Source organism: Rhinatrema bivittatum, chromosome 7, assembly GCF_901001135.1.
Source record: "Rhinatrema bivittatum chromosome 7, aRhiBiv1.1, whole genome shotgun sequence".
In the NCBI taxonomy this organism is placed as follows: Eukaryota; Metazoa; Chordata; class Amphibia; order Gymnophiona; family Rhinatrematidae; genus Rhinatrema; species Rhinatrema bivittatum.
The window spans coordinates 234,026,240-234,051,600 of NC_042621.1; the positions used below are offsets into that span (position 1 = coordinate 234,026,240).

The window sequence follows — 25,361 nt, forward strand, 5'->3', positions numbered from 1 at the left end:
TGAGCAGAGTGCCTATTGCAAGAATTTAATTTGTAAGTAAATGTTGGAAACTGTAGGGGTAAATTTCTCTACTGAAGGAAAGGGAGACAGACATGCAGAAAGCATAGTCAGAAGACCAATTAAAACATTTTTACTCCATTTCTTTGGGGAGAAAATGATGAAAATGTATTTTGCTGTTTGTATTGTATGTAGCAGGCAGAAGTGTCACCGTACGCTCCATATTGTTTTCATTATATTGATGTTTGTTTTAATAAACAGTTTGAACATTAAATGCAAAAAAAAAAGCACACTTTTTTTTTTTAATATTATGCTGTCTTTCTGAAACTAATCAAACTTATTTGCACAACAATAAATAAAACTAATATTATCAAGACAATAAATCCTGTCAAGAAATAACTAAAAGTCCATACAATATAACCCAAATCTTAGGATCATATCGAAAATGTTATCTACTATATAAATATGCAGCAATATACTTTCAAGAGATCTTCAAATCTTACACATCAACAGCATCTCATGCTGTGGGGAAATCCTTTCATCATCGGTCTCCCAAATGTTTTCTTTTTTAAATAACTGCACATAAAAACAGTTTATAAATGTATCTTTGAGGCAAACTGGGCCAGGAACCCAATGCTAATCAGTGTTTTGTGTTACGATTCCTGCCCGCGGAGCTACTCTCTGCGAGCAGGCCTCTCCACCCACCTGGTTCTCCAGCGCGGTCGGGCGCCGCCGACCTCGTTTCCTGCAGCCCGGAGGCCTCAGAGGTTCCTGCCCTGCTCGGCAGGACTGGCCCCGCCGAGCAGCCGCCTCTGCCGATACCCACGTTGGATCCCATGCAGCCCTGAGCCGCCGCCGAGACCCGCGACCTGGAGGCCGTGCTTGTCCGCCTCCTCTGCGGTATGGAGCCGCCACTGACCTGTCTTCGCGGCAGGGAACCACGGCGTCATCGCTGAGGTCCTTCTTGGATGGCAGGAGGCCGTCCTGTGGCCTGCCTGCTCCTCCTTGCTTTGCGAGGCTGGGCGTTGCTGTCCATGGTGCTTCTTCCTGCTTCAGCCTTCCTTAGGCGCCGGCACGCCTAAGGAAGTGTTGCTGGCTCCTTCTGATGATGACTTCCTGCTTCATCCCTGAAAAAGGGCCTTGCTTCAGTTCTTCTAGGCCTTCGGATCGGGTTCCACAGTCGTCTGTGTCTTTTGACCGGTCCAGGTCCTCCGTGGTCTTCTGCTTTGACAGCTTCATTTCCATGTCCCAGATGTCTTTCGTCCAGGTCTTCAGTCATCTCCATGTTCCAGATGTTCTTCGTCCAGGTCTTCAGACGTCTCCGTGTTCCAGATGTTCTTCATCCAGGTCTTCTGTGGTTTCAATGTTCCTGATGTCCTTGCCTCTGTCTTTGCCTCCATGCCTTGGTTCCCAGATGTCCACCTTCCTGGCGTACCGCTGTCATGGTCCGTGACCATTCCCACGGTACAAGGTCATCCTCATCTCCACAGCACAACCCTCTGGAAGACCTCCTGCTTCAGTCCGTTGTTTTTAATCCTTGAGAATTGAATCCTGCTTCAGAGTTGTCCCTTGTCTTCAGAGCCTATTGCAACCTGCGTGAAATCCATATCAAGTCTCTGTTTGAACTTGCCCTGAGTCCGGCGTGGTCTGCAACCAGTCCCGTGGGGGGCTGTGTAGGGCGCACTCCAGTGCATGTCTCTGCAGTTGCCTTGTCATGTTCCAGTATCAGTTTCCACTATTCCTCCTGGAGTTCTGCCTCAAGCCCAGCGTGGTCCGCGACCAGTCCTGCGGGTGGACTGTGTAGGGCGTGCTGCTTCTCAGACTCGCACCAGCTCTTGATCCTGCTTCAGCCCTTATCTACAGTGTCTTGCTTCAGCCCTCATCTACAGTGTCTCGCTTCAGCCCTCACCTACAATGTCTCGCTTCAGCCCTCATCTACAATGTCTCGCTTCAGCCCTCATCTACGATGTCTTCGCTTTAGTCCTCGTCCATGATGTCTTCGCTCCAGTCCTCGTCAGTGGTGTCTTGCTTCAGTCCTCGTCTATGATGTCTTTCCTCCAGCCTTCGTCTACAGTGTCTTCACCTCAGTCCTTGTTTACAGTGTCTTCACTTCAGTCCTAGTCCAAAGTCTTCTGTGTTTCAAGGCCCCTTTCTGCCCTAGTACTCTGTCCGGCCTGCCGCCTATTGCCGTACCCAGCGGCTGGTCCGAAAGGGCTTGGAACGGTCGGAGGACTGTTCATCAATCAACATTGCATTGTTGGTCATCCTGGGGCGTGCAGGTCCAGTTGAGGGTCAGACCTTGTACCCTAGTCCTTGCTTCAGCCTTGTCCTGCTTTCATTACCCATGCTCGTACCAGCTCACCTCCCGCGGTATGGCTTGGGGCTCCTCCCTGGGTCATGCCGTGGCCCAAGGGCTCACATCACCAGCTTTAGAGATGACCGTGCCTCCATGCCTCGGAGTGTACAGCTGCTGGAGGTCGTACTCGTAACATGACCTGAAGGCCACCGTGCCCTCAGGTCATAACGGGATCCGAAGACCCCAAGCCCTCGGTCCCTACAGCTGCCAGAGGTCGCGCTCGTAACATTTTGAGAGACATCTTTGTCCACTCTCTGCATCAGGGGATTTCCCTTCTTTTTCAAAAAGGATTTGTGAGATAAACGATGAAAGGGTTTCCCCGCACTGCAAGGTGCTGTTGAGATGTAAGATTTGAAGGTATCTTGAATATATAGGACCGAATTTTAAGAGATGTGCGAGGGTGTAGATTTGTGCGCGCAACCCGGTGCTCACAAATCTACGCCAGATTTTATAACATGCGCACGCAGCCGCACGCATGTTATAAAATCCGGGGTTGACGCACGCAAGGGCGTGCACACTTGTGCACCTTGCCTGCGCCGAGCCCTAGGGGGAGCCCCGATGGCTTTCCCCGTTCCCTCCAAGGCCGCTCCGAAATCGGAGCGGCCTTGGAGGGAACTTTCCTTCTGCCCCCCTGCTCACTTCCCCCTCCCTTCCCCTATCTAACCCATCCTCCAGCCCTACCTAAATCCCCCCTACCTTTATTTTTTTATTTACACCTGCCACTCGGCCAGCGTGCAATCCCCGGGCCCAGCGGCAGTGGAGAGGCCTCTGGCCACGCCACTCCCCGCCCATTTTTTCAAGCCCCGGGACATACACGCGTCCCGGGGCTTTCGCATGTCGCAGGAGCGGGTTTTCTCGGTTACGCACGTAATCCTTTGAAAATCCACCCCATATTGTTGCACATATATATAGTAAATACAATATTTTTTGTTTGATTCTAGAGATTTGATTTGTATAGAATGGATTTTCACTTGAAGATCAACCCAATCGTGATTGGTTCTTTAACACTTTGAAGAAATAACTAAAATCATGCTATGCAAAACAAATTACATCTCAGCCTAGGGAAGGCAATTTTGTAAACCATTTTCGTGCTTTTATTTTACACATGGAAATGGGCTCTTTGAAAATTACCTGCCCTCTCTGCACATAAACATTTGCACATACTGCCACTACATGTATACTTTTACATGCAGAGAGAGGAGGCATCCTTGGGAGAGGAAAGTATGCGCAAGCACATGCATGCACATACAGGTTTGGTTGTGCCAATAGCCACAGTAGGCTTGTGCATTGGGCAGCAAAAATCCGGGGGCAGCAGACTGACTGAAAATGTATTGTCTTACAGCTGTGCTGAATCTCATTCAGCAGAGAACAGTTCTCTGCATCCTGATCCATCCCCTCCCAGGCAATTTACAGGGAACAGGAGAAGAGTGAGCCTGCAGCAGACAGAGCAAAGGGGATCATTTTGAGGAGGTTAGGAGGGATTGAATGGGGATCAGCTGAAGGGTGTGTGTCTGTGTGAGAGAGAGAAGGGAAGGGAGGTAGTGATTTTGTGTGTGAAAAAGAAGGGATTAGTTTTGGGTATGTGGGTGTGGTGTCTGTGTCAGACTGGGTGACAGATTAGAGGGGAGATGCAAAAGAGAGGATAGGAGCACAGTAATGGAACCTGCCTCCTCCTCACTCCTTCCAATGCATCCTCTTCTCCCCCCCCCACCCCAATTATCTTTTGATAATGCATTCTGACTCCCAGATCCAGGAATCTCTGATCCTTCCTATCTCTCCCTTTCCCTTAGGCCCTAGAAGATACCTCTCAATGCCTCCTAATCCTCTCCCCCTGTTCCTCAGTCACAGAACTTCTTCTCTTCTCCCTCCTTTTCTCCCATCACAGATTCCTGATTCCCTTCCCCCCCCCCCTGTGCTGACACTTGAGATGCTTTTTCCTCACCCGATACAAGCTAGGTTTATAATGTAATTTAAAAGATGGGAATATTTTTGCCAGAGAATCTACCCCTGAGCCACCGCAATGAACTCTGGGGCTATAACTTAGACTTATTCCCTGTTGTCTGACCTTACTGTCAGGCCAACGGAGCGCACTGTTAACCCGCGTTTGGATGCTAGTTTTCGACGTGCTAGCTTTACCTCTTATTCAGTAAGGGGTAATAGTGCGTCGAAAACGCGTGTCCAACCCCCCCCCCCCCCCTTCCCGAGACTAATAGCGCCCGCAACATGCAAATGCATGATGATGGCCCTATTAGTCATTCCCGCGCGATACAGTAAGTAAAATGTGCAGCCAAGTCGCACATTTTACTTTAAGAAATTAGCGCCTACCCAAAGGTAGGCGTTAATTTCTGCCGGCACCAGGGAAGTGTACAGAAAAGTAGTAAAAACTGCTTTTTTGTACACCCTCCGACTTAATATCATAGCGATATTAAGTCAGAGGTCCCAAAAGTTAAAAAAAGTTAAAAAGTAAAAAAAAAAAAAGTAAAATCAGCCCGCGGCTCGCGGGTTGAAAACCGGATGCTCAATTTTGCTGGTGTCCGGTTTCCGAACCCATGGTTGTCAGCAGGCTCGAGAACCGACGCCGGCAAAATTGAGCGTCGGCTGTCAAATCCGCTGACAGCCGCCGCTCCTGTCCAAAAAGAGGCGCTAGGGATGCGCTAGAGTCCCTATCGCCTCTTTTTACCGCGGGCCCTAATTTAAATATTTTTATTTACTGTATCGCGTGCACAGGACACTTATCTTGTACTTATCTATGTACTTATCAAGATAAGTATATATCGATGGTACAGCTTCAGGTACGGAAGCGTTCCTAAAATCAATGCATATAGCATATAGATGGTACAGCTCCAGACACGGAAGCATTCCCCAAAAAATAGCTCACAGTGACCAATGATTAAAAAAGGCCCTTGCCACTGAAAGCTTGTTCAAGCTTGTAGCCTTCGGGCATTTCGTATGAGGTCACTTTGAGCTTTTACTCTCCCACTCATACATTTTACAGGATTTATATTACTATAGTATTTATCACTATTTCCTGTTGCTTACAGGATTTATATTACTATAGTATTTATCACTATTTCCTGTTGCTTGTGGATCCTACAACTTTTGTATTGCCACCTTCAGTCTGGCAGTATTCTTCTATCTCCGGCTGATGGTGAGGGCCTAACCTAGATTTTAGGACAGTGTTAGTTAGTCAGGTATTTAAAAAATAATAATAATAATAATAATTTCCAGGAGAGGCACCGCAGTGACTGCCTGCAGGTCAGAGTCTCCCGCCTCCAAGAGGGTTGTGAGGTCCTGAGGGGACCATCCCCCCCCTGGTTTCAGAGGCAGCTGAGACATAGATTTGAGGATCGGATTGCCAGCTTGAACAACTACTGGGGGTGAAACCAGGGAGCCCGGCTCACTCCCCCCAGTAGGTCCAGGACCCAGAGGCTATCGGGCAAGTATTTGTTTAAAAAAAAAAAAGTTCTCTGGAGCGGCTCGATTCTCCCTTCCCTTCCGATCATGGTGGGGGTAATTTTGAGCCGTTTCACCGTGTTTTCGGGGGGAGGGGGGGGGGGGGTGGCCTTAGTTTTTGTTTCTCATTTGAGCAATGCCGCGTTGGGTCGCATGTCGGGCCTGCAGTGCCGCACCAGCACGCTTGTCGCGTGACAGTTTGTGTGCGACTTGCATTTCAGGGGGAGAGGGATCCTCCACGACCCCGGGAAGGGTCGTTCTTAGGGTCCAAATGGTCACGGAGCCTTCGGGGAGCTGCCGCCCTCGGTTTCTGACCTGTTCCCGTGAAGCGCGGGAATGGGCGGCATTTTTGGTTTGCTGGGGTGAGCGGCTTCTGGCACGAGCGCCATTTTAGCTCCGTTGATGTCTGCGGCCTCAGCAGCGCAGGCAGCGCAAGGGGAGGAGGATCTCCCGCCGAGTTTATCGCCGCAGCCAGGGGTCCCTGAGCAGGTCAGGCCCGCGAGTCTTGGACAGCATGGTGCTGGGAATGTACCTGCAGGGGATACGGATGATTCATCCTCGCAGTCCTCTTTTTCGTCAGATTTTATTCTTTTAATGCATAAAGCCTTTATGGCTCGGAAGGCGAGTAAAAGAGGCCCTTGTTTTGGACTCCCAGTCGGCCTTAGGACTCTCAGTGGCCTAAGGACCACCCTGGACCAGGATCTATCGTCTGGGCAGCGGCCCCTCAACTTGCGGACCCCGTTGAAGGATCCAGATTCCTCCACGGAATCGGAGGACCAGGATGACTGGGAGTTGCCTTCCCAGCCCCCGAGGGGAGTTGAGGGGGAGGCCGATCAGCTGCAGGTTGGACTGCGAGGGTCCCATGGAGCGGACAGAGATGACCCGAAGGTGATCCATCTCTTTAGGAGAAAAGAATTGGGCCCACTCATTCTGGCTATTTTGGGGGAGTTAGGCATTCAGCTTCCCCAGGAGGAGTCTCGGCTAGGGTCTACGGACCCTGTGGTGCTGGGTCTGCGGGGTCCTCCTTCGTCATTCCCCTTTCATTTTTTGGCCATGGATTTGCTCTTCAAAGAATGGGACACTCCGGACTTGGGCCTTAAGGTGGCGAAGGCGATGGATAAGCTCTATCCTCTGCCTGAGGAGGCTTTGGAACTTTTAAGAGTCCTTAAGGTGGATGCAGCAGTGGCTGCGGTCATGAAGAAGACCACCATCCAGGTGGACTTACAGGATCCAGCTGGATGATCCAGCTGGAGATCCAGCTCAAGAAGATCTTCGAAGTCTCCGCGCTTGGGATATGTGCGGCGATGTGTAGCAATTTTTCTTTGAGGGCAGGTCTGCATTGGGTGCAGCAGCTCCTGGCTAACAAGTCGCTATCTCAGGAGGAGGTGACTTGAAGCAGTGATTGCCTACAGTGCGGATGCCATTTACAATTTGCTCTGCACATCGGCCAGAACCATGGTGTCAGCAGTGTCAGCATGACGTCTGCTGTGGTTACGCAACTGGGCGGCGGATGTGTCATCTAAATCTCAGCTTGGCTCTTTGCCATTTAAGGGCATGCTGCTCTTTGGGAAAGAGCTGGAGGATCTTATTCAGTCCTTGGGTGAGAATAAGGTGCATCGTTTGCCGGAGGATAGGCCGAAGTCGAGAGGTTCTTTTGCTTCTAGGTCTCGCTTTAGAGGAAGTCGGACTTCTCGGGGGTCAGTTTCTTCCTTTCGACTCAATGCCAACAGGCAGCAGACGTAAGCTCAGTCCTTTCGGGGACGACATTTCGGTAGGCCTGGCACCAACCAGGGCACGCCGGGTGGTAAGCCTTCACAATGATGGGCGACCGGTCCATTCCTCGGTTCCCATGGTGGGAGGCAGATTGTTTCAAGAGGAGTGAGCCAAAATCACTTCGGATCAGTGGGTGCTCTCAGTGATAAGACACGGTTATGCGTTAGAGTTTGCACACCGGCCCCATCAGTGGTTCCTGGTCTCTCCATGCAGTCATGCAAAAAAGCGCCGGGCGGTACAGGAGACTCTGCAGCGCCTTCTTGACCTCGGCACCATTGTGCCGGTGCCACCGGCAGAGCGGCGAAGAGGCCGGTACTCCATTTACTTCATGGTGCCCAAGAAAGAGGGTACTTTACGACCCATCCTCGATCTCAAGTGGGTCAACAGATGCCTTCGGATTTCCCGCTTCTGGATGGAAATATTAAGATCTGTCATTGCGTCGGTCCGACAGGGGGAATTTCTTGCATCCCTGGATCTCACGGAGGCATATCTACACATCGGGATCTGGGACGATCATTAGCGGTTCCTGAGGTTCTCCGTCTTGGGATATCATTACCAATTCCAGGCTCTGCCACGCCCAGGACATTCACCAAGATTATGGTGGTGGTTGCAGCCCAACTCCGAAAGGAAGGGTTTTTGTACACCCGTACCTGGACGATTGGCTGATTCGAGCGAAATCGGAGTTGCTTTGTAAGGAGGCGATAAGCCGAGTCCTTCAATTGCTGAGCTTCCTCGGCTGGGTTGTCAACATGTCCAAAAGTAATTTAGTACCATCTGAGTTATTGGAGTTTTTGGGAGCTTTGTTCGACATGCATCAAGGAACAGTGTCCCTAACGGAGGAACGTATGGTCAATCTACAAGGTCAGGTGTGAGCCTTGGTGTCCAAGCAAGTCCCGAAGGTCTGGGATTACTTGCAAGTCCTGGGATCCATGACCTTGACCTTGGAATTGGTTCCGTGGGCTTTCGCTCATATGCGGCCCTTACATTCAGCGTTGCTCTCCCGATGGAATCTGGTTTCAGAGCAGTTTAATATCCCTTTACCTCTGATGGAGCCCGCTCGGTACAGTCTGGAGTGGTGGCTGTTCCCGGACAGTTTACGGCATGGAGTCCCCTTGGTGATTCCGGACTGGACGGTGGTCACTACGGATGCCAGCCTGTTCGGTTGGGGGGTGGTTTGCCTGCGGATGTCGGTGCAGGAGCAGTGGTCCCAGGAGGAGGCCCGATGGTCCATCAGTCGTCTGGAGACCAGAGCAGTGAGATTGGCACTGCAGGCGTTCCTGACGATTCTCCGAGGAAAGTCAGTCAGAGTTCTCTCTGACAATGCGACCACGGTGGCTTACATCAACCGTCAGGGTGGAACCAGGAGTCAACCAGTGGCGTTGGAAGCTCGTCTGCTGATCGCATGGTCGGAGCAGAACTTAGTCAGCATAGCGGCCTCTCACATTGCTGGGGTAGAAAACGTTCACGTGGACTTTCTCAGTCGACATTGTCTAGATCCAGGAGAGTGGGAGCTTGCGGACAAAGCTTTTCAGATCATCTGTGCCCAGTGGGACACGCCCTGCATGGATCTGATGGCGACGTTCAAGAATTCCAAGGCTCCCTGCTTCTTTGCTCATCGCAGGGACACAGGAGCAGAGGGTGTGGACGCCCTGGTACTCCCCTGACCGACAGATGTTCTGCTTTATGTGTTTCCTCCTTGGCCCCTCATTGGCTGGACTCTTCGCCGAATAGAATTACATCCGGCAGAGGTGATACTTGTAGCTCCCAAGTGGCCGAGACATCCATGGTTTGCGGATCTAGTCAATCTGGCAATAGAAGGCCCCTTGCAGTTTCTGGACCTGCCGAACTTGCTTCATCAGGGGCCCGTTTGTTTCGACCAGGTCGAGCACTTTTGTCTAGCGGCATGGCTTTTGAAAGGAAGCAGTTGAAGTCCAGAGGGTACTCAGATGCTGTGGTGGCTACATTGTTGCGGTCACGTAAGGTTTCTACTTCCTTATCTTATGTACGAGTATGGAGGTTTTTGAGTCTTGGTGTCTCGCCAGGGGTATTGTGGCTACCCAGGTGGGAGTACCAGATAATTTGAGTTTCCTTCAGGCTGGTTCAGCAAAGGGTTTATCGTTTAGTTCCTTGTGAGTTCAGGTGGCAGCGCTCGGTTCCTTACATGGTAACATTCAAGGGGCGGGCTTGGCAGCACATCCTGATGTCTCTCGTTTTCTTCGGGGAGCGAAGCATTTACGTCCTCCGGTGAGACAGCCGTATCCATCCTGGAATCTGAATTTGGTTCTTAAAGCCTTGTGTGCGGCGCCCTTTGAACCCTTGCGAAGTGCAACCTTGAAGGTAAGTAAATACCCAAGTAAGTAAAGCTCTGGTACATCCCAGGAATGTGGACTGATCTGGGTACGTACAGGGAAAAGAAAATTGATTCTTACCTGATAATTTTCGTTCCTGTAGTACCACGGATCAGTCCAGAGTCCCGCCCTTTTTGGCACTTGAAGGTAATGGAGAATCCGCACTATTTTTTTCAATCTTTGTTTTTCTTTTATCAACAGATCAATCGAGTTTTTTGCCGGTTCTGTACCCATTTGGGGGTTAATGAGCCAGTTTACGGTTGTTAGGTTACTGTATATAGTTAGTTTGGGTTTTTGGATCCATTCTGCTTTGACATTAAGTAATACTGCCAGACTGTAGGTGGCACCAACCTAGATAAGGCGGAGTTTGTTGGTAAACGTCTGTCTCCATCTGCTAGAGGGGGGGCAAAACCTAGGAGTCTGGACTAATCCGTGGTACTACAGGAACGAAAATTATCAGGTAAGAACCAATTTTCTTTTCCACAAATGTGTAATAACGGATGAATGTGCTTGATTTGCCAATTTTGTTGATCTCATCCTCTTGAATGAAGATATCTCTAAAAGATTTCCTTTTTGAGAGCATAAAGCTCAATATAGAATATATCGGGTAGATTTTAAAATCCCTACGTGTGCCAAAGCTGGGAGATACGAGCATGTCTTGAACCAGTATGTGCCATTCAGATTTTAAAAAGTGCCCAAGTACACGCATATCTCCCGGTACACGCACAAATCCAAAAGGCAAAAAATGGGCAGAGTGTGGGCAGGACATGGGAGATTCAGGTCTGTAACCTCAAATGTGTGCGTAAGTACTTACATGCACAAAAGCTCGCTGGGGTCCCCTACTGCATAACTTTACTTCTGCTATGGAGGAGGTGTATATAGGGAAAAAAAAAACCTAAGCTACTCAGCAGGGTTTTAAGGCTCGGGGCAGGTAGAATAAAAGAAAGGCTAGTTAGCTAGGGAGGTAAGGAAGTCCTGTCCTTTAACTGGGCGAACTAGGAATCGACTGGTGAAATGGGTATTGGTATCAGTGAGTGTATCTTACAAAATTCCCCCAGTTATGTAGTAGACACAGTATTTGCGCGCACATGCGCACGTCCCTATAAAATTGTTTGCATGTTATAAAATTGACACATCCATGTGCATGAGCCAGCAAACGTGCACATGTGTACCCGCACACCAGAATGAAAGTTACCATCCTCATTTTCAGTTGGCCATCAAATATTGTCGGTCCATGGTATGGCGTATCTTGTATGTCAGTCAGTGCTTTAAACACAATTCTGGATTCTGTGTGGTGCCAGTGTAGATTGGCCAGGGTTGGAAGAATATGGTCTTTCCATCCAAGGTTAATTAACAAATGGGCTGCTGAATTTTGAACAACCAGGGGTTTCTTTAAGATCTTCTTTGGAAACTCAAGATACAAAAGATTACAGTAATCTAAATGAGAAGTCAAAGTAGGATGGTAATTGCCGCAAAACGTTCTGTATCAAATAGTAGAAGTTGCCTTAAATGGAAAAAGCAGTTCCAAACCACAGAAATAACCTGCTGATTCATTTTAAGGCCACTATCGATATCATCCTCCAAACTTATAACCTGATCCTTTAGTTCTAATAGATGATTCCTCAAATATAACAATGGTTTCAAAAACCTCATGTCTTCCCTTTAAACCCCAGGTTTCACTGGCACTGCCTCAAGTCGTGGGGCCTTGCCAGGCCACTCCACTCTCCAGCATCCTCTTCTAATAACTTAGGGCTAGGACCGTGGCCTGGCAGGACTGAGCCTGCCCAACCAGGGCCTCTTTAGGCCCCTCCACCCTCCACAAATAAGTGAAAATTAAAGCTTCCACAGCCCCACCTTACCTTTTCTGTTTGGGTTTTCAGCATAGAAAGGGGCAGAAGTGAGCCCCAGTCATTTCTGCCCCACTGGCCCTTCTGGCTCTGAGACCAGCACCAATGTTTGATGCGAAACAAAATGGTGCCTTATTCAGTTCTGGCAGGTGCCATTTTATTGACAGCCATATGTTTCTAAAGCCATACCACAAAATGGTGCCAGTTTCAGGACCTACCGGCACTATTTTAAAAGAGAAGCTGACGCCCCCCTTGGAATGGATAGATTTGGCCAGGGAGGCCTTGGCTCCTGCTTATTTATACGAGGTGGGGGGTGGAAGGGCCCGGGAAGGCCTCAGCTTGGCTTGGCTCAGTAGAGCCCGAGGAGTCCCCAGGTTAATGGCGGAAGGTGGGGGGAGCGGAAGGGCCTGAAGGGGGGGGGGGGGGCTTGTGAATCCCCTTTTTAATTTTTTTTTTGTTTATGTTTTGTTAAGGAACTAAAAATATCTGAAATTGTTTGTTAATTAATGCAAATCCATATTGTTACATGAATCTCCTCCTCTCCCCACCATGATCAAAATTAAAAAAATATATACTTTTGACATGCCTTTGACCAGCTCAGTTTATTGAGCTCCAGGGTGAGGATTTCTATTGCATTTTCTCCCACAGCTCCTTGCTCAAGATCAAGGAAGAGAGTGAGACAAATTTTATTTTTCACAACATCCTGCAAGTCCCTGGGTTAAAAACATTATATTAAGAAATTTCTCTTAATTCTTGTCTGAGAAAAATGTTTAAAATATCTTTCTTAGGTATGGAATTGAAGATAGCAAAGGCCAGGCTATCTATAGATATGAAAACATTTGTGGAGAAAAAAAAAGCAAACAGTTGGACTTTTGGAAAAAAAAATGCAAAAACCTTTCCGCTTCTAGGAATCTTTTTGCCATAGCATTTAAAGAGATAATTTTGCAGAAAATAGACATTGAAATTCACCTCTTTATCTATACTTTTAAAAAACCCACTTCTTTTTATTTAAATGCCATAGACAATGAATTTTGCCATTTACCATGTTTTGTACAGAAATTATTCCATGCCGAGACCATGATGGATAATTCTATGAATATACAGATTTGATGACGTATTTGCAGACTAGTTTACAAACTAAACACTTTACTTTTCACACACCCTGTTCAGGTCTGGCGGGCGTATTGTGCATTTGCTTCTATGAAGCCATTTAATATTTCACTTTTGAAATGTTTCCATTTGGCAGTTTGTTGATTCTGTTACGGTGCCAAGTTCATATGGAGGTTGCCCAGATGGAAGAAGATGAAGAAAGGCTAGAGGTTGCCATGAAACACTTAAAAAAGGCAATGTCTCTGGATCAAAATGGACAATATGAGAAACGTCTTAGGATGGCATATCATCGTCTTCAGTTACAAATTATGTTATACCAAAAACCTGAGAGCCTAGAGGATCAAGCAGCCTTGATGATTGAACAGGTATTGCATTATTAAGGTATACCATAGCTGAATAAATATTTAATATAGTTCTGAAAAGATAGATCCTATACCTCCATTCATTCCCATTTTATATATTTGCATGTAGTGTTGCGGTACCGGTTGCGCTCCTCGCGACCGGCCCCTTACCTGGCTCCGGTCCCGGGGGCCGACACGGCCCACGATCGCCCCGCTCCTGCTCCGGCCTAGCTCGCAGCGCTCCCACGAGGGAGACGCCGTCGGTAGCTTTCGGCTCCGCCCCTAGGGCTCGTGCGCGCGTAGAGGGAACCCTTTTAAAGGGCCTCTGGTGCGAAGAGCCGGCTCCGCTCCCGGAGTGACGTCAGACGCCGAGGGGGATTTAACTCGGCGTCTGACTCCCCTCAGGGCCTTGCAACGCGGTCACTCCTGTGAGTAAAGAGTTGCTGATCCTGCCAGCTTGTTCCTGATCCTGCCAGCCTGTTCCTGTGTTCCTGATCCTGCCAGCCTGTTCCGGTAATCCTGATCCTGGTCCGTCTCATCGTCTTCGACTTCTGCTGCCTGTCCTGATCCTGGCCCGTGCCTCCGGTCAACGCTTGCTCCATAGCCGCTCTCCTAAGTCCCAGCGGCCCGGGTCCCTACAGGCTCCTCCTGAGGGGACTACGGGCTTCCAGGGCGAAGCCACCTAAGTCCCAGCGGTCCGGGCCTCCACAACTCCTCTGGAGAGGTCGCGGACTTCCAGGGTGAAGATCTTGTTTCGGATACGGGAGTCTGCCTTCCGACCGTCTCTCATCGCCAGTCAGACCAAGGGTCCACTTCCGGACCACAACATGTAGTATGTAGTAGCTGACAGTGTAAGATACCACTGTTCCTCAACACTTGTCACTGGAAGTTGTTTTTCTCCTGATACAGAACATGTTAGAGCTTTTCTTAACATTTGGGCTTGATTCACCAACATTTATTCTGACCTCTGGAGATCACATAGCATTCCATTTTTTGGGTCTTTTTATTTAGGAAATTAATATAAGGCAATATTCTAAGATATATGAAGATGTTTGAATGAACCTGAAGGAATTACTACATAGAGAGAGCAGATCGTTAATCAGAAAAAGTTTGAACTCGATGGATCTCTGGTCTTCTTTCAACTAAACCAACCATATAACTACTAACTGAAACCCACCAAATATTTGCTGTCAAATGAAATGACTATTTCCACTGAAATACCCCTTTCAACCTTATCTCTCTCCCCTTTTCCTCACCTCCTTCCATCACCCCCTCACCCATCACACCTCACTTTCTTATTCCTCTTCCCCTTACATCTCTCCACTCTTTACTGCTCTTCCCTTTCTTCTTCATTGTTGCACAAAAGCAAAACATTTTCTCTGCCAGCTCAGCCTCAAGTTGCCTGTCCATGCTGCATTTGCAGACTTCTGCCTTGCTATCAACAGTGAGTGCAGCCCATGCTACCAGTGGAGCCCACTGATGCAGTGCATAAGATCTGTACATATCTCAGGATCCAAGGTTTTCATCCCTGGCTGACACCATCTCTGTGTTCCCAAACCATTGCCTGTATCTCCAAAGCAACTCATCTGCTGCTGGCATATGTGTGGCCTGCTGTCATTGAAAATTTGTGTCCTGTTTTGCCAAAAAAAATATTCAGGACAAAACTATTCTGTCTAGTAAAGGTGAGCGACTTCAGTTCCAGCAGTGGCCATAAGGTGTCAGCATCTGCTATTGTATGATATTGTCATGTGGCCTCAGCTGATGTGTATCTCCTCAGGCATACAGACAGAATGCACAGATAAAAGATAACATGCTATTACTACTACTGTGTATCATTTCTAAAGCACTACTAAACATATGTAGCACTGCACAGATAAGCTAATAAAGAGTGGAGGTGATGAGCAGTATACAGTTAGGTAAACACCATAGAAGAGGGTATAGCGCTGTAAAGGTTCATGGATCCAATTTTAAAGGATTCAATAAATCAGACTTGAGAATAACACATCCTTCATTTATTAAGTGATATTTTTGCAGAGAGGTCTTTAGGTCCCCCGACACGGACCGTGTTTTGCCACAAGGGCTGCGTCGGGAGGGACATAGCCCAATCCAACAGTACAAATGAATGGCAACATGAAACATACATATAAATGTGGTTGGTAACATGGAAAATGGGTGACTAACATAAGTAAATAATAATAAAGCATAAACATAACAAAACCAATAGGAAATTTTTGGTAAATCATAAAAATGTAAATGTAGAGGAAGAGAGAAAAGGCAAAGAACAAAAAAAAGGAAAGAAAAAGGGGACGATAAAAGGGGGGAGGGGAAGGGGGAGATAGGGAAAGGGGGGAAGGAAAGAGGGTAAGGAAAAGAAGGAGAAACAGATGAAAGCATAGTAGAAAAGATAAAAAAAAGAGCCAAGGACAAACAAACAAACGGGCCGATACAGTAAAAATCGCGGGAGAGTGCCCGCTCTCCCGGCGCGCACACAGGCCACTCTCCTGTGCGCGCGATTCAGTAAATTAATTTATTTAAATTAGGGCCCAGGCTAAAAGCTGAACGGTTCGGTTGAAATGCTTTGATTAGCCCTGTTTTGCTCTGCTATAGAATTTGCAGTAATTCCTTTTATTTCTTTCACTCAGGTTAAAATTTGAAAGCTTCGGTTGAAACCCTTCCTTAAGGTTACGTTGCCTATATTTGCAAGGTATCCATTTTACCATTTATTCCAAGTCCATCCAGTAAGGTTCTATGGTTTCTACATGCTATTACTTTTTGTTTTTGTTTTCAGTTTTCAGTTGCTCTGGGACCCCTCCGTAGGGCTCTACATTGATTTTTGACGCTTCACATTCAACATATCTTGTCACACATTCCACTGGTATTAATTATCTTTGTTTGTTTGTCCTTGGCTCTTCTTTGATCTTTTCTACTATGCTTTCATCAGTTTTCTCCTTCTTTTCCATACCCTCTCTCTTTCCCCCTTCCCCTTTTTTCTTCCCTGTTTTCTTTCCTTTTTTTTCTTTCCCCTTTTCTCTCTTCCTCTACATTTACATTTTTATGATTTACCAAAAATTTCCTATTGGTTTTGTTATGTTTATTCTTTATTATTATTTACTTATGTTAGTCACCCATTTTCCATGTTACCAACCACATTTATATGTATATTTCATGTTGCCATTCATTTGTACTGTTGGTGTCTTGTTATTATTATGGTTCCTTATTAGAGCATTGTTTTAATTATTTCTTTCTAGTTTTACCATTGGGCTTTATCCCTCCCGACGCAGCCCTTGTGGCGAAACACGTTCCGAGTCGGGGGACCTAAAGACCTCTCTGCAAAAATATCACTTAATAAATGAAGGATGTGCTGATCTCAAGTCTGATTTATTGAATCCTTTAAAATTGGATCCATGAACCTTTACCTATACCCTCTTATATAGTGCACAGCACAGATACACATAAGAGACAGTACCCACTAATGGAGCTTGCAATCTAGTCGAAACAAACACATATGGCAAATTAGTCTATGGGAAGTATATTTATTGTAGATGAATGATAAGGATTTAAAAACAACTTCAAAAAATATGCATGTGTAAATAGAATGTGAAAATGGCCAGAAAACTAGCAAGATACACTAATTCAAGTGGTTCAGCAAGGTGAAAAGTACAGAGTCATGAGTTGATGATGGAGAAGGGCACAGATAAAAACGATTTGCTCGATGAAGAGGAAGGGTATAGGTAGAGAGAATAGAAGATAGGTAATGGGAAACTACAGTGTGCATGCATTCATAGATGAGTAGGAGAAGCTTGAACTATATGCAGAAGTGGTCAGGAAGCCAATATAATGTCCTGGGAAGAAGGGTTATATGGCCATAACAATGTTAAAGAAAAATAAGTTGTACAGCCAAATTTTGAATAGATTGCATTGAAGAAAGTCAGTTTAACAGGAGGCCCGCAAAGAACAAATTGCAGAAGTCTAAGTGGAAGGTGATAAGAGTGGATGAGTGTTTTGGTAACATTCTCAGAAAAGAAGGGACAGATTTTTGTTATACTGGAAGAAATTGTATGCTTTATCATTATTTTGGATGTGTGTAAAGAAGGTGAGAGAGAGGCATGAAAGATGACCCCCAAGTTTACAGGTCGAGGAAACCAGGAGGATGAGAGTATTATCCACAGAAACAGAAAAAGAGGGAAGAGAGTTTGGGGGTGGGGGAAATAATTAGTTCCATTTTGATCATGTTGGCCTCAATATTCAGAAATAAATGTTTAAGTAAGTTAGCCAGATAAGAGTTATCCGGCTAACTTACATAGGATATTCAACAGCATGGCGATGCTGTTGAATATCCCCATAGAAATCACCACTTAGTCAGATAAGTCTTATCTGGTTAAGTTTATGTTTGCTATAGAGCAGGTCTAACTTATCCAGTTAATTTAACCAGATAAGTCTGAATATCAGCACTTACCTGCCTAAATGAACTTGGCAAGTTGTTTCTCACCAATCTGCCCATTTCCTATCCTCAAGATATCCAGCTATCTACTTAGCCGGATAAGTACTTATCTGGCTGTCAGTCACTGAATGTAGCCAGATATTTAGCAACTGCCACTTAGCTGGATAAGTCGCTACTTATCTGACTAAGTAGCGCTGAATATTGGCCTCATTAAGTTAAAGGTAGTGTCAGTATCTCCAGGTGGCAATATCAGACAAGCAGGTTGAAATTTGGGACTGTAAAATTGTTGTTATCCCAGGACAAGCAGGATGCTAGTCCTCACATATGGGTGACGTCACTGATGGAGTCCTATTGCGGGAAAACTTTCTGTCAAAGTTTCTAGAAAGCTTTGAATGGCACTGTGAGGCCACTGAGCATGCCCAGCATGCCATGATATTCTCTGCCACAGGGGTCTCTCTTCAGTCTTCGTTTTTCCTCGCTGCTGTAAGCATCGCGGAGATAGGAGTCCTGTGAGTTTTTTCCTCACATTTTCTGACTGAAAAGTCATTGAATTTTCAAATATATTCTCCCACAAAGGGATTTCTCTCTCTTTTTCACCGGCCGGTGAAGAATTAATCTTGTTTTTACTTAAAGTAAAAACTTTTTCTCTCAGAATTTTTCCTCCCTTTTTTCATTGACGGCTGTTGATGAAAAGATGGCATCGGGGTTTAAGAAATGTCCGATTTGTAATCGGAATATGTCTCTAACAGATGCACATCTCGAGTGCGTTCTCTGTTTAGGGGACAAGCACGATGTTTCATCCTGCCCTCAATGTGCAGAGATGACTCCCAAAGGACGGAAGCTGAGACAGGAAAAAATGGAAGACCTTTTCCACCTTCAGCTGATTCCTTCTCCCTCAACATCGACAAAATTGTCCCCAGCAGGAGTTTCTAAAAAGGTGTTGCTGAAGAAACATCGCCTGGAAGGATCGGGAGATCAAGCATCGCCATCGCCTTCGACGGCATCGATCAGGTCGGTAGTTGAACATAGGCCCAAACATCGGCACCGATACCGACACACACCGACGTCAGCGGTAACCCTCTCCCCAGGAGAACCGTCCACAAAGCGGCAGAAGACTAAGGAAACTCCACCGCCACTGTCAGGGCCCACATCGCCGATACCGCCTATACAAGCATCGGATGATGTAGTATTAACTCCCACACCGCCACCGCATACAGCTCCTCCATCTTTCCCAGCTGTATCGCAGGAATTGTCACTTTTAATAAGACAAGCGGTGGCTGAGGCCCTAAAGGAGCAGATGCCGGCGACAGCGCCGATGCCGGCAGTTATGCCGATGCTGGTGACGACACCGATGCCGGTGACAGTACCAATGCCAGTGACAATACCGATGCCGGTGACAACACCGATGCCGGTGACAGTACCAATGCCGATAGCAACACCGATGCCAATATCGATGTCAATACCGATGACTCTGCCGATGCCGGCACTGATGCCGATCTTCACAGCTGCACCGATGCCAGTTACCACAACTCCTATAACTTCAAGACGGCCACCGAAGAAAATACCACCATCTTCGGTCCAGAAGCCGATACCATCGGTGCCATTCATTCCTGGGGCTCCAGGATGCCCAGAGTCAGCACTACACCAGATCCTAATGAAAAGGTACAGGATTTGCTGGATTCTTTTCCCTCTAATCCACGTGAAGAGCATCCTGAGGATTCACCTACTGAAGATCCATTACCAGGACCTTCTGGAATTCCTCCACCACCTAAAACTTCAACAACTTTACCACAAGTCCAAGAATATGACACTTGGAGAAACTTCATCTGAAGGCTTTATGTCTGAACCATCTCCACCTGATTCAAGAAAAAAATCTCCCCCAGAAGATTTTTCCTTCACAACGTTTGTCCAAGAAATGGCTGACACCATTCTCTTCAAATTAGTTACAGAACAAGACACCAGACAACAAACCCTGGAGGTACTTCAATTTGCAGACCCTCCAAAGCAAGTGGTGGCTATACCAGTGCATGATGTTCTCCTAGAATTACAACATTGTATTTGGGAACATCCTTGCTCAATGCCAGCTGTCAATAAACGTATGGACAGTACATATTTGGTGCAGTCTGCTTCTGGCTACCAGAAGTCGCAGCTCCCTCACCACTCAGTTGTTGTGGAGTCTGCACAGAAAAATCCAAACGAATCAGACCACATTCATCAAATCCCCCAGGCAAGGACCATAGATTTTTGGATTCCCTGGGTCGCAAAGTATATCAAGGGGCCATGTTGAATTCGAGAATCTCTTCCTACCAACTTTACATGACCCAATATCAAAGGGACTTGTGGAAACAAATGCAGGAGTTCCTACCGTCTCTCCCATCTCAACATCAAGAGGCAGCACAAGCCATCATCCATAAAGGACTGGAGGCAGTTAAACATGAAGTCCGATCAGCCTATGATGACTTTGAGATGGCTTCCAGGGTGGCGGCATCTGGGATCAGTGCCAGGAGATGGGCATGGCTTAAGGCCTCGGACCTCAGGCCTGAGGTCCAGGATAAATTCATTGACCTCCCCTGCTTAGGAGATAACCTTTTTGGATCAAAAGTCCAATATGCAGCTGCACAGTTGAAAGAACATACTGAAACCCTCAGGCAACTTTCCTCAATTCCACAGGATCCAACTACGCACTCCGGGCGTAGGCCCCAAAGGAAAGAATCTAGAAGGCCTTTTTATAGACAAAGGCGGAACTACCCTCCTACATCTTGGGCCAGACCTTCTAGAACACAGCAAAGGTCTCAACCTACACAACCTAGGGCAACTAGGCCTCAACCGCCACCGCAGACAGGCCCTGCTACTGGATTTTGAAACAATTTCCAGAGAACACAGCTACATCTCCAACCCTTACCCACAACTTCCTGTGGGAGGCCGAGTATCCAAATTTTACAACAATTGGATACCAATAACAACAGACCAGTGGGTACTTGCAATAGTATCTCGAGGCTACCAACTCAATTTCCTCTCAGTTCCAACAGATTCTCCTCCGAGACCTTTTTCTCTCAGCAAAAATCACATACTCCAGTTGCAAATAGAATTATCCACCCTTCTGAAAGCCAGAGCTGTAGAGCCAGTGCCTCGGACTCAGCAGGGCAGAGGATTCTATTCCCGGTATTTTCTCATTCCAAAGAAAACCGGGGGCCTACGTCCCATCCTAGTTCTCAGAAATCTCAACAAATTTCTGAAGAAAGAAAAGTTCAGGATGGTCTCTCTAGGCACCATGCTTCCACTTCTTCAAAAAGGAGATTGGCTTTGTTCTCTGGATCTTCAAGACGCTTATGCTCACTGTCCAATATTCCCTCCTCATCGCAAGTACCTGCGCTTCATGGTGGGGCATCAACATTTCCAGGACAGAGTACTGCCATTCGGACTTGCCTCTGCTCCCAGAGTATTCACCAAATGCCTGGCAGTAATAGCAGCACACTTACACAAGGAAAGTGTCTATGTTTTTCCCTATTTAGACAACTGGCTCATCAGAAGTCAATCTCAACAAGGAGCTCTGGCTTCTCTCAGTCGAACAATTACTGTACTTCACTCCATGGGATTTCTCATCAATTATCAAAAGTCCCATCTCACTCCGTCTCACCTGCTTCAATTCATAGGAGCAGAATTGAACACCATCCTCTCAAAGGCTTTTCTACCCGAGGATCGAGCAAAAACACTTTCCCTTTTGGCAAACTCCATTCATTCAAAGAAACAAGCAACAGCTCATCAGTTTCTAACCTTACTAGGCCACATGGCCTCCACAGTTCATGTCACACCTATGGCAAGGCTCGCCATGAGGGTAACCCAATGGACTTTAAAATCACAATGGATCCAAGCCATTTAACCACTATCCTCTCCAATTTAAGTAACTTACCAGCTACGTTCATCTCTTCTTTGGTGTGTAAACAAGGACAATTTGCGCAAGGGCCTACCCTTCCAGCAACCAGTACCACAGATAACGTTAACTACAGATGCATCCACCTTGGGTTGGGGAGCTCATATAGACACTCTCAAAACTCAAGGTACCTGGACAAAGCTCGAAGCAACATTTCAAATCAATTTCCTGGAACTTCGAGCTATATCTTATGCACTGCATGCGTTCAAGGACTGCCTTTCACACAAGACTGTTCTCATCCAAACGGACAACACAGTTGCCATGTGCTACATCAACAAACAGGGAGGTACGGACTCGTATCTCCTTTGTTAAGAAGCTGCACAGATTTGGGGTTGGGCCCTGAACCACTCAATGTTCCTTCGGGCCACTTATCTAGCAGGCATTCACAATGTAATGGAGAAGGTTTTCATGGGTAATGATTCAGATGGACTAAATCAAATCACGGTGAACCTAGAAGATGTGGTAGGCCTGATTGACAAACTGAAGAGTAGTAAATCACCCGGACCGGATGGTATACACCCCAGAGTTCTGAAGGAACTAAAAAATGAAATTTCAGACCTATTAGTAAAAATTTGTAACTTATCATTAAAATCATCCATTGTACCTGAAGACTGGAGGATAGCAAATGTAACCCCAATATTTAAAAAGGGCTCCAGGGGCGATCCGGGAAACTACAGACCGGTTAGCCTGACTTCAGTGCCAGGAAAAATAGTGGAAAGTGTTCTAAACATCAAATCACAGAACATATAGAAAGACATGGTTTAATGGAACAGAGTCACCATGGCTTTACCCAGGGCAAGTCTTGCCTCACAAATCTGCTTCACTTTTTTGAAGGAGTTAATAAACATGTGGATAAAGGTGAACCGGTAGATATAGTATACTTGGATTTTCAGAAGGCGTTTGACAAAGTTCCTCATGAGAGGCTTCTAGGAAAAGTAAAAAGTCATGGGATAGGTGGCGATGTCCTTTCATGGATTGCAAACTGGCTAAAAGACAGGAAACAGAGAGTAAGATTAAATGGACAATTTTCTCAGTGGAAGGGAGTGGACAGTGGAGTGCCTCAGGGATCTGTATTGGGACCCTTACTTTTCAATATATTTATAAATGATCTGGAAAGAAATATGACGAGTGAGATAATCAAATTTGCAGATGACACAAAATTGTTCAGAGTAGTTAAATCACAAGCAGACTGTGATAAATTGCAGGAAGACCTTGTGAGACTGGAAAATTGGGCATCCAAATGGCAGATGAAATTTAATGTGGCTAAGTGCAAGGTGATGCATATAGGGAAAAATAACCCATGCTATAATTACACAATGTTGGGTTCCATATTAGGTGCTACAACCCAAGAAAGAGATCTAGGTGTCATAGTGGATAACACATTGAAATCGTCGGTTCAGTGTGCTGCGGCAGTCAAAAAAGCAAACAGAATGTTGGGAATTATTAGAAAAGGAATGGTGAATAAAACGGAAAATGTCATAATGCCTCTGTATCGCTCCATGGTGAGACCGCACCTTGAATACTGTGTACAATTCTGGTCGCCACATCTCAAAAAAGATATAATTGTGATGGAGAAGGTACAGAGAAGGGCTACCAAAATGATAAGGGGAATGGAACAACTCCCCTATGAGGAAAGACTAAAGAGGTTAGGACTTTTCAGCTTGGAGAAGAGACGACTGAGGGGGGATATGATAAAGGTGTTTAAAATCATGAGAGGTCTAGAACGGGTAGATGTGAATCGGTTATTTACTCTTTTGGATAGTAGAAAGACTAGGGGGCACTCCATGAAGTTAGCATGGGGCACATTTAAAACTAATCGGAGAAAGTTCTTTTTTACTCAACGCACAATTAAACTCTGGAATTTGTTGCCAGAGGATGTGGTTAGTGCAGTTAGTATAGCTGTGTTTAAAAAAGGATTGGATAAGTTCTTGGAGGAGAAGTCCATTACCTGCTATTAAGTTCACCTAGAGAATAGCCACTGCCATTAGCAATGGTAACATGGAATAGACTTAGTTTTTGGATACTTGCCAGGTTCTTGTGGCCTGGATTGGCCACTGTTGGAAGCAGGATGCTGGGCTTGATGGACCCTTGGTCTGACCCAGTATGGCATTTTCTTATGTTCTTATGTAGTGGCAGACCAACTCAGTCGTCAGTTCCAACCACACGAGTGGTCCCTGGATCCCTCGGTAGTGACCAAGATATTCCAGCGTTGGGGACAACCAACAATAGACCTCTTTGCGTCTCATCTGAATCACAAAGTGGACAGATTCTGTTCACTACACAAACAGAAGAACCAGCCAGCCAAGGACGCCTTTGCTCGCCCTTGGAACTCAGGCCTTCTATACGCATATCCTCCGATACCGCTCATAACCAAAACTCTAGTGAAGCTACAACAGGACAGGGGGTCCATGATACTCATAGCCCCGTATTGGCCTCGACAAGTATGGTTTCCCACACTTCTAGACCTCTCAGTCAGGGATCCCATTCGACTGGGAGTAACTCCCACTCTCATAACTCAGGATCAGGGTCGTTTGCACCATCCCAACCTTCAATCCCTATCCCTGACAGCATGGATGTTGAAAGCTTGATCTTACAACCTCTCAATCTTTCAACTAATATATTTGAAGTGCTTATAGCTTCACGTAAACCTTCCACACGAAAGAACTATTCCTCCAAATGGAAAAGGTTTACTTTGTGGTGCAGGCAAAAGAGTATAGATCCTTTCACCTGCCCCACAACTTCTCTACTAGACTACTTATACCATCTTTCAGAATCTGGTCTCCAGACTTCATCTGTAAGAGTACATTTAAGTGCAATCTCAGCTTACCATAACAAGATGGGAGATGCACCAATATCCATACGACCTCTTGTCAGTAGGTTTATGAAAGGTTTAACTCAACTTAAACCACCAATTCGGCCACCAGTCACAGAATGGGACCTGAATTTGGTTTTAACAAGGCTCATGTGTTCTCCTTTCAAACCCATGAATTCCTGTAATGTTAAATTTCTCACATGGAAGACTATCTTCCTCATAGCCATTACATCAGCTAGAAGGGTTAGTGAGTTACAAGCACTTGTCACATACTCACCCTACACAAAAATCCTACATGACAGAGTGGTTCTCCATATACATCCAAAATTGCTCCCCAAGGTAGTTACGGAATTCCACTTGAACTAATCCATAGTTTTACCCACATTCTTTCCAAGGCCTCATTCTCACCAAGGAGAACGAGCCTTACATACCTTGGACTGTAAGCGTGCGCTAGCATTTTACTTAGACCGCACCGCAGTCCACAGGAAATCCACTCAGCTCTTTGTATCTTATGATCCAAACAAACCGGGTAAGGCAGTGGGTAAACATACTCTATCCAACTGGTTGGCAGATTGCATACAGTTTTGCTATGAAAAAGCAGGCCTTCCTCCAAAGGCGAGTAAAGGCACATTCAGTAAGGGCAATGTCAACCTCAGTAGCACACTATCGTTCAGTGCCAACCCTTGACATATGTAAAGCAGCAACATGGAGTTCTCTTCACACCTTTGCAGCTCATTACTGTTTGGACAAAGAAGGACGACAAGATTCAGCCTATGGACAATCTGTCTTAAAGAACTTGTTTCCAGATTAATCCCAACTCCTTCTACATCCAACCTGCTGTGATCTTCGGCTGACTCGTTTTCAACAACAATACTTCACTGTTGCTTCACTATGAAATGACTCAGCCTCTAGCTTGCTAATCACCCATATGTGAGGACTAGCATCCTGCTTG

The 25,361-nt window shown here is 46.3% G+C and overlaps 1 protein-coding gene across 2 annotated transcripts in view; it reads left to right on the forward strand.

Moving 5' to 3' along the window:
- Window positions 1-25,361, forward strand: part of CFAP46 (cilia and flagella associated protein 46) — an 831,934-nt gene that overhangs the window by 155,227 nt on the left and 651,346 nt on the right. For both annotated transcript variants that reach the window (XM_029609979.1, XM_029609980.1), the window contains exon 13: window positions 13,021-13,249. In XM_029609979.1, the coding sequence (XP_029465839.1) occupies window positions 13,021-13,249 (229 nt within the window). The remainder of the gene's footprint in view (window positions 1-13,020; window positions 13,250-25,361) is intronic.